This window comes from Phodopus roborovskii, unplaced genomic scaffold (assembly GCF_943737965.1).
Source record: "Phodopus roborovskii unplaced genomic scaffold, PHOROB, whole genome shotgun sequence".
In the NCBI taxonomy this organism is placed as follows: Eukaryota; Metazoa; Chordata; class Mammalia; order Rodentia; family Cricetidae; genus Phodopus; species Phodopus roborovskii.
This window is the reverse complement of record NW_026126645.1, coordinates 3,578,576-3,591,012: the sequence shown is the minus strand read 5'-3', so window position 1 is coordinate 3,591,012 and position 12,437 is coordinate 3,578,576. Positions and strand designations below refer to the sequence as shown.

Here is a 12,437-nt window from a genome sequence, read left to right as displayed (position 1 = left end):
TGCCTTTTCTCAGCATGTTTGGAAATAAAGGCCTTTGTTTTAATCTATGAAGTAGAACTCTATACCTGTAATGCATTAATTTGGAAGGTAGCATTCTAAAACAATACATTTAGTAAACTGCCTTTAATTGTCCAAACCCTGGAATCCAACTGATAGACGTTCATGCTCTATTCGCAAAGCCAATACTAATACAGAAAGAATGCTCTGAAATCACACCTTCCAATTTCACCGGCCATTCAGATCAACGCTGAAGCTGAGGCTGAGCCTAGCTTTCCCTGCCCTACTATGCTGCCATCATATCTAAACACAACAGGCAGGGCAGTTTTTTAAACCAGAACTCGGGTCAGACAACACTGGAAATTCTCCTATTCTTTTCCAACTGTTCAAGTTCAACTCTAAGTGGGCAGATTTGATGGCCTATGTCTAGTAGCCATGGCCACAAGAAGAACTGGTACCTTTTTGTTGTCCACAACTTTGTGGACATAGATGGTAGCTTGGGTATACTCTCTTAGGTCTCTCTGCTGCTGGCACAGCAGGCCTTCTCTGCAATCTGGACAGAGACCTAGAAAAGAGAAGAGCAGGAAAAAAAAAAAAAAAAAACTTAAAAATTGCTGCAAAAAAACAAAACAAAACAAAACAAAAACCCACATCAGTTACTACACAGTGAACTCAGTAACAGATGTGTCAGGCTGCATGTAAATGATGAGGAAATCTGTGAACTAAATGTTTGTACAAAGTCTGTGACAATCTGAACTGCTCCATAGTTTTCATTTTCGGACCTCTTCCTTCCCCCTTAAACTGTCAACTTTTAATGAAAGAAAGGAAAAGTGATAGGAAAACTTACTAGGCTCAGAAATATACTGTACTTCAGAATGGCTCGTGTCTCCCACTGTAATTCTCGTGATTTTAATGACTTTATCCACAACAAAGAGTTTTTGAATCATCTGCCACTCGCTGGGCCATATGAGAGCTATACTGTGCAAAAAAAACACAAAAAACAAGAAACAAGAAGCAACATGCCTTAAGACACGTGGAGAGCAACAGAGCAAACATCCTACAACAAAATCAGTGCCACCAACAATTACTGCAAAGAGGCAGGAGGGGATTTTATCAAATATGAAACAGGAACAACGATGAAACTTAATGAACAGGTCTGCTAAGTCAACACTCAAAAGCTGAATAAAGTTAGCCACAGAATGTGCAATACATTCAACTATATACACATCAATTCTAATTTGGGTTTTAAGCCAAGGTCTCAATGTGTGGCTGAGGTTGGCCCAGAACTTGTGACTGTTCTGCCTATGATTCAGTATGCATCTTTTAAAATGCTGACTTTCTGAGACAGATGACTCAAATTTAGACAGTAGTTACTGCAAGCCAGAAGAGAGAGGAAAATGGAAATTAAAAAGAAGCTAAGTACTTAGGGGCCTTCAATTGTACTAACTACCGGGATTGCACTTTTCATGCGCCACCACACCTGGTTGATGTGCTGGGGAACCATCGCAGGTTTGGACATATGCTACACAAGCACTCTAGTGACTCAGCAACATCCCCAGCCCTCAGACCATGTCTAATGGTCACAATGGCAACACGGTAATGGAAGAAGTGAGAAGTCTAAAAGGAAATACAACTGAGTTCCTTTAAATGACCTCAAAAACATTCAAATATAAATAAACTATAGTCAAACTTCATCCCAGGGGATTTTTAAATTCTTATATTTACTTATTATGTGCTGCAGTGGGCCAGCCTCCTTCTCTTCTCTCTAAAGGTTGACAGCTGTAGAAAAAGACAACTATTAGGTGCGTGCAAAAGCAACTGCATTTTTGCATTGCTGAAATGGCCATTTGATTGATATGAGGAAACATTTTTAATTAGTGTTGTAATGTCATACATCACTTGAATGTACATTTCTCACTCTGTGAGAAATGCTAGTGATTTATTGCTATCAATTTTGTTTATATTGTACTATGGAAATGTTAAGACAAAAACTAAATTCAAGCAATTTTCTTTTTACAGGTGGTAAAGCAGTAAAGCAGCAGACACAACTCACAACCAAAACAGCATTTGTTCAAAGAACTGCCAAGAATGTACAGTGCAGTGGAAATTCAAAAGGTTCTGCAAAGGAGATGAGAGCCCTGAAGATGATAGGAAGAGTAGCTGGGCATCGGTAGGTGACAATAATGACCCACTGAGATCAACCACTGAAGTTGGCCCTTGAGCAGTCAGAAGTTGCCAATGAACTTGGTGTGATCTGTTATTCTGCTATTTGAAGCAAATTGGAAAGGTCAAAAGGCTGGGTAACTGGTGCCTTGTGAGGTAGAGGTAGGGGTGTGTATGTGTGCACGAGGGGGACGGGGTGGGGTGGGGTGTGACTTTGAACTACTGTCCTATCTTACTTTATACAACAAAGAAACATTTCTCAATCCAATTGTGATGTGCAACAAAATGTGAATTGTATAGGACAATTGGTAACGACCAGTTCAATGGCTGACCTGAGAAAATCCAGAGCCAACAACCCACACCAAAAAAAAATCTCGTCACTGTTTGGTATCTACTGCTGGTCTGATCCACTGTAGCTTCAGAATGCCCACAAAACCCTTACCCCTAAGAACCACACTCAGCAAATCGATGAGGTGCACCAGGGAGGTCAACATAAAGGGCCTAGTTCTCTATGTTAACGCCCAACCACAAAACTTCAAAAGCTGAATGGAATAGAACAGGGCTGGGAAGCTGTGTCTCATCCACCAACTTCAACAGACTACCACTCCTTCAAGCATCTTGACTTCTCTGCTAGCAAGAGGCAGAAAACGCTTTCTTTGTAAGTTAAATCCCAAAGCAGAGTTTTAGACTAATGAATTTCTTGTTGGCACAAATGTTGCTTGTAATGGCTTCTAAATTGATTAATAAAAATGTTTGAGCATAATTATGACTTATAATTCAGGCTGAAACTGCAGTTCCTTTTGCACGAACCTAATACAATCTTGGCTACCTGGACTATGTGATTGGTAACAAAGTTGACCTAGAGATACACTGCTGGACACCAACAAAGGAAACCGTCCAGGTAACTTGTTGACAATGGGAGAATAAAGGACATGAAAAACAAATTTCCCTGGGTGGCTGCATATCCTGCCTGAAAAAGCAGTCAGTTCTTCTCTTTTAAAGACGTTGGTCTTATTTAGAAGGAACACGGTGAAGTAATTCAGCATATTCCCAACAGATTTTCATGCTAGACAAGATCTGCCTAGCCACACAAAGAGGAAACTCACAGTTTAGAGTCTTCTTTGGTGAGGGAAGGGAATGTAAACATGAGTCCTCCATGTGGACACAGAAGAGCAGTGTTTCCAATTGATGACACAGGAGTAGACCTTGTAGGCTTTCTATTCAAACAAGACAGGAGGGTAAATGCAAAACACTACTGCATGGAGAGAACTTTATCTTTATTATTTATTTTCAGTTCTGTTTTGTTTGGGTTTTTGAGACAGGGTTTCCCCCTGTGTAGCTTTGGAGCCCACCCTGGAATCCTCTCTCTGTAGGCCAGACTGGCCTTGACCTTACAATGACCCTTCTGCCTCTACCTCCCAGGTGCTGGGATTAAAGGCATGTACCACCATAGCCCTGTGGTATTTGGTTTTTGAGACAGGGTCTCAGTATGTAATTTGGGCTAGCCTGGAACTCTCTCGTAGACAAAACCAAACTGGCCTCAAAATCATAGAGATTTGCCTGCCCTGTCTCCCAAGTGTTGGGATTTGTGTACCACCCACCATACCTGGACAGATTTTAATTTGGAATCAAAGATTTTCATGTGTGCATTTGGGAGGGAGGGCGTTTGAGGGTAATATGTATGCGTGTTCATATGTGTGCAAGCACATGTGTATACTGGTACACATCACAAGCATGTGAAAACCCAAGGTTGGTATCAGGAGTCTTCATCACTTTCCCCTAGTCTCAAACTTGAAGCCAGAGCTAGTCAACTAGCAAACTGGTTCTGGGAACACTCAGGCTCTGTCTTCTGAGAACTCAATTACAGGTGGGCCTCCATTTGCACAGGTTCTACAGACCCAAAAGCTCATGCCATGTGTTCCTAACAACTGAGCCATGTATCTCCATAGTCCACAACATTTTGTTTATTTATTTTTCAGACAGGGTCTCAGGCTGTCTTGGAACTCAGTGTAGACCAGATTGCCCTCAAACTCAAAAGAGATCTGCTTGCCTCTGCCTTCTGAGTACTAGGATTAAAAGTGTGTGCCACCACACCTGGCCCCATAATATTTCTTTCTTTTCCTCCTTCACATTTCTCTTAAATAATAATTTTAAGCTAGAGATACATGTAAACAGATATTATTAATTAATTATGTGTTTTGGGTTTAATTAGATAGAAAAGATCCTCTGTGTGTGCCAGGAAAAGCAATCAAGAATACGCCATTATGGAAATCCATGAAATTTTCAAGAATACCAAAATCAACCCACAAAAATTAATGAAAGAAATTTCTAGTTTCTACCTAACAAATTTCCGCCATTCGTCTAAAAAGAAGTGTGACACAATATAGAGAGAGTCCGTATCCTGGAAACAAAAAGCACAAACAGAATGTGTTAGTTTCATATCTGCCCCCTCTCCTCCTTTTAAATTTTCAAGGTGATTTTCACATGTGATCCAGGAACTCACTATGTAGCTCAGGTGTCTTCAAGCTCCCACACCACTGGGGTCAAAGTGTGAGCCACACTGTTCTCAACACAAGCCCAACACAATAGTGTTTCCCCCATTTAAGCTCCCACACCACTGGGGTCATAAGTGTGAGCCGCCACACCCAGTGTGAGCCCCACTGTTCTCAATACAAGCCTTGTTAGTACAAGGGGACGCCCCCATTCAACTGTGTTGTGTGGTAAGTGGGAATGGTGTAGCTAGCACATCACACAATTAGCAAAGGACATGAGTGGGAAGTGGGCCAGGCGATGTGAAAGACATTTGGCTGAGGCCTTTAAAGTTGTGGGACCTTTTTTCCTCTGTGGTAATCATGGTACCTCTGGCCAGTTACTGAGACACGGTCTATTTTTGTCCTGGAACAAATTCGGAAGTGAAGTCTTTTGTTCATTTGCGATCATTTTATGTAAGGCTTCATTTTCTTCCCCTTCTCGTTCCAATATCTGAAAAAGATGGAAGCTGTAAGCTGTCTTTCACTACCCATCTGTCCACAGGGAGGGATATGTCATTCCCACAGAGGTCAGAAGCCCTGTACCTTGCACTGGGAACAGCACTCTTTGTGACTTGGGAACTCGGGGGCCTTTGGGAAATACTGCCGCAGTTTGTTCCACGCTTCTTGAGAAACAAGCCTCCTTTCATTTTCAGATATGCTTAACCCCCCTAAATTAAGAGAAAAAATTTACTTAAAAACAAGGATGAAAGAAACTAATATCTATTTCTAAAATATTTGTGTGTGTGTGTGTGTGTACACACATACATATTTGTATGTACTTGTGTGGGTGTATACTTGCCATAGCACATGAGTTCAGTCAAAGGACAACTTCTATCATGTGGATATTAGGGGTCAGACTCAAACAAAAGCACATCACTTGTCCCTATTCCCTATCCTGCTGGAGAGCCTATAGTGTTCTCTTTTCCTTTGTTCAGTGACCTCTGGCTCATTTCTGAGTTTCAGCACTGGCTCTAGCTACAGTGCTAGCATGAGAACACACAGGCTACCACACACACTAAATGTTTAATTTCATTGTATGCTGGGTCCCATTCGCTCCCCCCAGGGGTTAAGAGCATTTTGTCTCCACTATGCAAAGCTCCTAATTCCCTTTAAAAACTTTGGCTTCTAAAAAGCATCTTGCAGTGAGGCAATATGTTCAAGGCCGTGTGGACTCTGACTGCTCTCTTTAAATCAAAGTTAAGCAATGTCCTGACTAATCTAAGCCATTGCCACTCAACCTCCAAATTTGTTCCCTATTTGCAATTGGTTTTGGCTTTTTCTTTCAAATTGTATTTTATGTGTTTGGCTGCTTTGCCCGTATGTATGTCTGTGCACCATATGGGTGCCTAATGCCAATGGAAGTCGGAAGAAGGCATCAGATCCCCCTGGAAGAGCAATCAGTGCTCTTACGCACTGAGCCATCTCATCTCTGCAGTCAGTCTTGGCTTCCTCGGAGCAAGATGCACCTATGTAACTCAGGATGGCCCCTTAAACTCCTTGGCTAGGATGACAGATGTGGGATACCACACCCAGTCTGCAATTGTTTTTGAAAAACCCTCCAGATGTTCAAAGATCCCCCAAAACAAGAGAAGAATACTGGTCATGGCCACTCTGCTACTTTCCTAATGCCAGGAAAGCTAAGATCAGAACCACAGAAATTTCACTGAGCCTCTTACTATTCAATCACATGAAACCAACTTGTCAGGGACATTTCCCTATTTTGTGTTATTTTCTATTTTTTCAGATATTCCAAAGTAAAAGTAAGTGAACCGGGCTGATTGACATGGGCCCCATTGCTCTGAGACCCACACATAAGTTGTTTTCACGCCCAATGGCCAGGTACCTACAGATGTGTTACTAAGCAATGCAGCCACATTTGACATATTTGACGAGAGCCACCACAGCACCTGAATAACTAGGATGTCTTTGCCATGCCTCATACACTCTATAACACAAAATGTAATCATGAGTTAATCCCACCCCTCAACTATTCTGGGTCCTTTGTATAATCTCAAGATTTGGATAATCTTAAATTAGGTGTGGTGGTGAATGCCTGTGAGAGTATAATATACAGCTGGAGCCTGAGCAGGTCAAAGGTGAAAGGTCAGCCCCTGCTACAAAGCAGGACTGTCTGAACAGAAAGACTGAAGAAAGGTCCAGAGGACTATTACACAGGGACAAACAGGAAAAGAAAATATCTTCCAAGCATGGACAAGAATGCTTAAAGCAGAGATGGCACTTTTGAAGACTGAGGCAGGAGGATGATGACAAGTTCATGTGCTGGGCAAGGTGGCAGCTCAAGTATAGTCTACCATACATGAAGCCCTATGCCCCATCCCCCAAACAACTGTGTTCTGCTTTAATAAACTCATCACCAAAGGAACAGGTCACAGGGTGAATGAACATTTACTGGGCCAATGAAATGGGTTCTTGGGATTGAATCCACATGTCAGTGTAGTGCAGTGAATACCTTACTCTCAGACTGTGCTTAATTGCTGGACCACCTCTCCAGCCTGGGGGCTTTACTCTTTAAAAGTTTTCTTAAATATTGTAATGTGGGTGGGAGTTCTCATGTGCCATGTAGTATGTGTGAAGACTAGAATCCCACTGGCCTGGGTGGACACCAGCACTCATGGACACATATTCACACAGACACATGTTAAAAATAAAATCTAAAACAATGCAACCAGATTTACTATGCTGCAGACCTCTCTCACCAGACCCGGTGGGGGCACACAAAGGCTAAGAAGATTGGATTCAAGACTCAGGCCACCCTGATGTAGTGGGACTCAAGAATCTCAGCACCCAGGAGCTGAGTCACTGGGGTTAATTTGAGTATGAAACAAGCCAGAGCTACCTCTTTCTCAATCAATAAGTAAATGATTAAAAAAAAAAAACAAAGTAAAGGAGAAAACCAAGAATTGAATTAAAAACCTGTGGTACTGTCTTGGTTGGCTTAGAACTTGCTATGTGGGCCAGGATGGCCTCCATTTAACAAAGATCATCTGCCTCTGCCTGAGTGCTGGGTACTCCACCACATCCATCAAAAGAAAATGTCTATCCCCATCCCCCCACCTCCCTTACCCCCTCCACCCTCCACAAACACACACGTGTAATCCAACCCTGTAGCTCTCCAAGTTCAATGTAAGTTTAGACTACAAAGAATGACCCTTTTTCAAAAATAAGCAGAAAACACACCACCTATACTCGAAGTTAATTCTTAGCTTTCTTATTCTGTAGAGAATGTCCTCCCCTAACCACATAGAAAACCAAGGCACCAAGTTGACAAGATAACAAGTCCTTGGCACTGAGGGTGGAGGACACAAACAGAGCAGAGATGGTTAGGCCAATGTTCTACACTGAACACAGGTGAGCTCTTTTGCTGCAGGCAGTCCCACAACAATGAAAACAGGTCTGCATTTTCCAGGTCAGCGAAGGAAAGAAACAGCAGGGCCAGCAGTCTTGGGAGCCCCTGCCAAGTGCACTGCCAATCAATTGGGAACACACCAATGCAAAAGTACTGACAAACCGAACAACACAGCACCAGAAGGGTAAAAGCATTCTGGAAACCAGCATGAAACCTGAACTATTTGGTAAAAAGTTTTTCAGGAAGGTGTGCTGGCACATACCTGTAACCCCAGCACTTGTGAGGTAGAGGCACAAGAATTACAAAGAGTTGATACCCAACCTGGACTACATAATGAACTCAAACAGACCTTTATGTAGGGAAAGAGTAGGACAAACTACAATGGGAGCTGATGCCAAATAGACATCAGACTAAGCTTCCAGCTTACCATGAGGACACAGGATGTCTTCATTAAAATTTAATTCCTCCTCCTCTTCTTTTTTTTCTTCTTTTGATTCATCTAATCAAAAGAAAGAGACAATTACTGCTCTGGCTGTTGTTAAAAGTTCAAAGCAGCAGAACTTTAAGCAAAGAAAACTTGAAATAATTCTGAAAAATCAAGCCAACTGAGACTTGTACAGCCTTGCAGAGAAAGGCTTCATTTCCTTTCCCTTAAAAGGAAAGGGAAAAAAACCTCAATGACAGCAATTTTGAAGAGTTAAGCAATAAACCTGGTGTGGTGGCCTACCCTGTGATCCTAGCACTGGGGACAATGAAGGTGGGAAGATCAGGGCCTGCTTGGCCTGTGTGGGAAGTTGTCTCTTCTCCCCTACCCCTAGACAAGCTTTCTCGGTGTAGCCCTGGCTGTGCTGAAACTTGCTCTGTAGACCAAGCGGACCTCACACTCAGAAATCTGCCTGCCTCTGCCGGATCAAAAGTGTGAGCCACCACCACCACCCAGCTAATATTTTTATTGTAAAAGGAAACAGAGCGGTCTTAAAGAAGGGGGTAAAAAAAAAAAAAAAAAAAAAAAAAAAGTCACATGAGGCAGAGGCAGGTACATCTGAGTTCAAGGCCATCCTCATCTACAGAATAAGTTCCAGGTCAGCCAGAGTTACACAGAGAAACCCTGTCTGGAAAAACAAAAAAACAGTTTATCCAATCTGAAAATTTAAATAACCTATTATTAGCTCTAGTCAAGTATCATCTGCCTGTCATGTGTTATTTTCATCTCCCTGCCCTTAGAGGTTGAACAAAAACTTTACATGAAATACTTATATAATGTTTAGGAAGTCAGTGTTACTGTCAACACCTCCCTGTCCTTGTTTGTCTACACTGTCGCTATATGTAGTGCTAGACATTGGAAATAAATCAAGGAAGAAATCCTAAACACTTAGATACTACACTAGTTTTAGACTAGACTAGGTTAAGTAAGGATACAGTTTTAACACACTCAGCCTACATAAAGAACATTTACTGGCAAGTGTGGGGGCACACATCTATGGTTCCAGTACTTGTGAGGTGAAGGCAGGAAGAGCACTGTAGGTAAACTGGGAATCACACAGCAGACAACGTAAGAATGCTCACTAACTTTGTCTCCAGTTTAGACCTAAGTCATTCTAAATTCCCTAATTTCCTTTGGTGTCTGTTTACTGGTAGGTTTATGATAACATGATTTCCTGTCTGAAAGCAAGGCTCAAAAACAGTGGGCAAGCAATAAGCTGTCCAAATCCTTCCCTCCCGGAGGCAGCGTGCAGAGGGGTCACATGGGTCAATGGCTGCTATCCTAAAGCCAAACTGTGTTGAACCCCACAGCCTGCAGAGCTTTCTGGAGCTCTTTGAGGCTGGAGCAGAACTGGCATGAACTCTGCACATGACTAACTAGGTGGCACTTAAGCCCAGTGCTCACTGCTGTAAAGGAGATGCCCCAGGGCTCTTCTGAGTCCGTGAGTGGAATTTCAGAAGCTTGAACATCTATTATTTGCCCTTAGCTGTTTTGGGAGACCTTGAGACTTAAGAAATGTTTTAGCATAGCTGGGTATTGGTAGTGCATGCCTTTGATCCCAGAACTCAGGAGGCAGAGGCAGGCGGATCTCTGTGAGTTCGAGACCAGCCTGGTCTACAAAAGCTACTCCAAAACAATACAGAGAAACCCTGTCTCAAAACACACACACACACACACACACACACACACACACACAAAAGTCTCGACATATACATAGGCATAAATGTTTATTGAGGCAATTTTACTGAAAATGAAGATTGAAGGGCGGGGCCTAGTGTTTCCCACAGAGAATATGAGCAAGCTGAGCACAGTGCTGCTACCGCAGGCTCATCAAGTACCCCAAACTGGTGGGGACATGGGGGCAGGGGACACTCCAACTCTGCAAGCACACATGAATCCCCATGTTCAAAACAGGCTAGGCCCACAAATGTGCAGAGCAAAACCAGCAGCTGCTGAGGTGTTTAGGAGGAGCCCTATGACAGAGAGAGCAAAGCCCCCTCCCCACAACTACAAAGGTTCTAAGTCTGAAGCATGCACTAAGCCCCATCCATCACCTTTACTGAAGGGGCTCCCGTTTATCTTCCCATTGCTTTGCTCCGCCTCACCATCTTGTTCATCGAGTTGTTCAAGAGCCAGCTGGCGCCAGCTGCGCAAGGAAGACTTTCCCACCCAGAATCCATCATTGCTGTGGAAAAGAGAATGTTGAATAAACCCAGCAGGCAATTCCCAGTGTTCCCTTCTTTTCTGTCTTGCCCTGAAGCCCACAACTAAAGTGATTACAAACACTCCAATCAGCTACTGTGCACGCAACTGTTTTAATCCAATTCCTGATTGGAGTCATTTTCACACCTCACTACTGAACTGCAGGTTTCTATTGCATTGTTTCCTCTCTAAATCTTGCTCTCCTCCTCCTCACACATCAAATTAAAATCCATCCCAATCACATCCAACCTTCTTCACTTGATCACTCAACACACACAACCGTACTTTTAAGTTGACACAAAAACACTTGGATATACACAGCCTATTGATGACACACACACACACTATATGCTCAAGCCACAGAACAGGCATTGTAGAATGAGCCCAAAGGGAGACCAGGCTTAGGTCTGCTAGGAGGATACTAACAAGAACAAATGATGTGAGCACAGCAAGTGTCGTCATTTAATGACTCTTGCCTGAGTTACAGGTGCTCTGTGGAATGGGATTTGACGTACTGCAACACCCTGTGTGTTTCTTTCTTAAGGACAACCCACCCGAGTTCCCCTTCTTAACATCACTTCTTTCATCCTTGCTGAAGGAGACACTTCCTTCCCAGGCCTGTGAATTGTTCTCCAGACAAGCTTTCTGTACTCTAACCCTGAGTACGGGCTCTCACAGTCAAGCCCAGACCTCTCTCCTTCTTCTCTAAAAAATAGATCAAAGGCTGCATCTGGCTCAATTTATTATTACAGAACAAGCACTGAAAAAATTCATTTTTTAAAAAAATTCTAATTTGGGGACTGGAGAGATGGCTCATCGGTTATTGGAGCCCGGTTCAATTCCCAGAACCCACATGACAGGTTGTAACTGTCCAAGACCCGACACCCTCACACAGACACATGCAGGCAAAACAAATTATTAAAAAATATTCTAATTTGGCTGGGGGGAGGGGGGAGAATGGTGGTGCATGCTTGTAATCCTAGCACTAGGTGGACAGATCTGAGTTTGTGCCCAGCCTAGTCTACAGAGAGTCCTAGGACAGGACAGCCAATCCTACACAGAGAAACCCTGTCTCAAACAAAACAAAATTCTAGTTTAAGGGCTGGAAAGATGGCTCAATGGTTAAGAGCACTGGCTCTATTTTCAAAGGACCTATGCTCCATTCCAACACCCATATGGTGGCTCACAATTGTCTGTACTCTAGACCCCAGGGATGCAATGCCCTCTTGTAGCCTCACTGGATAACAGGTAAACACAGGCATAAATGCAGGCACAATACCTACACATGTAAAATAAATTTAAAAATTTAAATTAAATAAGAAATGTGTATGTGGTGTTTTGGAATGTATAGGGGTGCGCTGTAGGTACATGTGTGCATGTGTGTTTGGAGGTACAAAGTCAGGGATCTTCCTCTTTGTTACTAAGGAAGGGTCTTTACCTAGAGCGCATTGGTTCCAGCTTGTCCCAGGAATCCCCCATCTCTGCCTCTTGGGATTACCATAACTCTGTATGTGGGTTATCAAGACCATCTCCCCAGCCACATTAAAAAAATGCTATTTCTATCATCAAAAAGAGTCCTAGGCTTAGCAGTAAGGGCACTTGCTGCCAAACGTGGCAGGGACCTGAGTTCAATCCCTCAGACCCACACAGTGGAAGGAGAGAACCAACAGGTGAAGGTTGGCCTCGGTCATGT

The 12,437-nt window shown here is 43.0% G+C and overlaps 1 protein-coding gene across 7 annotated transcripts in view; it reads right to left on the bottom strand.

Moving 5' to 3' along the window:
- Usp48 (ubiquitin specific peptidase 48) overlaps positions 1–12,437 on the bottom strand; it is a 70,021-nt gene that overhangs the window by 22,830 nt on the left and 34,754 nt on the right. For 4 of the 7 annotated variants that reach the window (XM_051173732.1, XM_051173727.1, XM_051173733.1 and 1 more), the window contains 9 exons: positions 10,597–10,727; positions 8,486–8,557; positions 5,235–5,359; positions 5,020–5,142; positions 4,500–4,561; positions 3,267–3,377; positions 1,723–1,776; positions 845–975; positions 456–562 (listed from right to left, as the gene is read on the bottom strand). In XM_051173732.1, coding sequence (XP_051029689.1) covers positions 456–562; positions 845–975; positions 1,723–1,776; positions 3,267–3,377; positions 4,500–4,561; positions 5,020–5,142; positions 5,235–5,359; positions 8,486–8,557; positions 10,597–10,727 — 916 coding nt within the window. Of the gene's footprint in view, positions 1–455; positions 563–844; positions 976–1,722; positions 1,777–3,266; positions 3,378–4,499; positions 4,562–5,019; positions 5,143–5,234; positions 5,360–8,485; positions 8,558–10,596; positions 10,728–12,437 lie in introns of those variants that run through there. The other 3 variants (XM_051173728.1, XM_051173729.1, XR_007833625.1) reach the window with 2 other exon arrangements.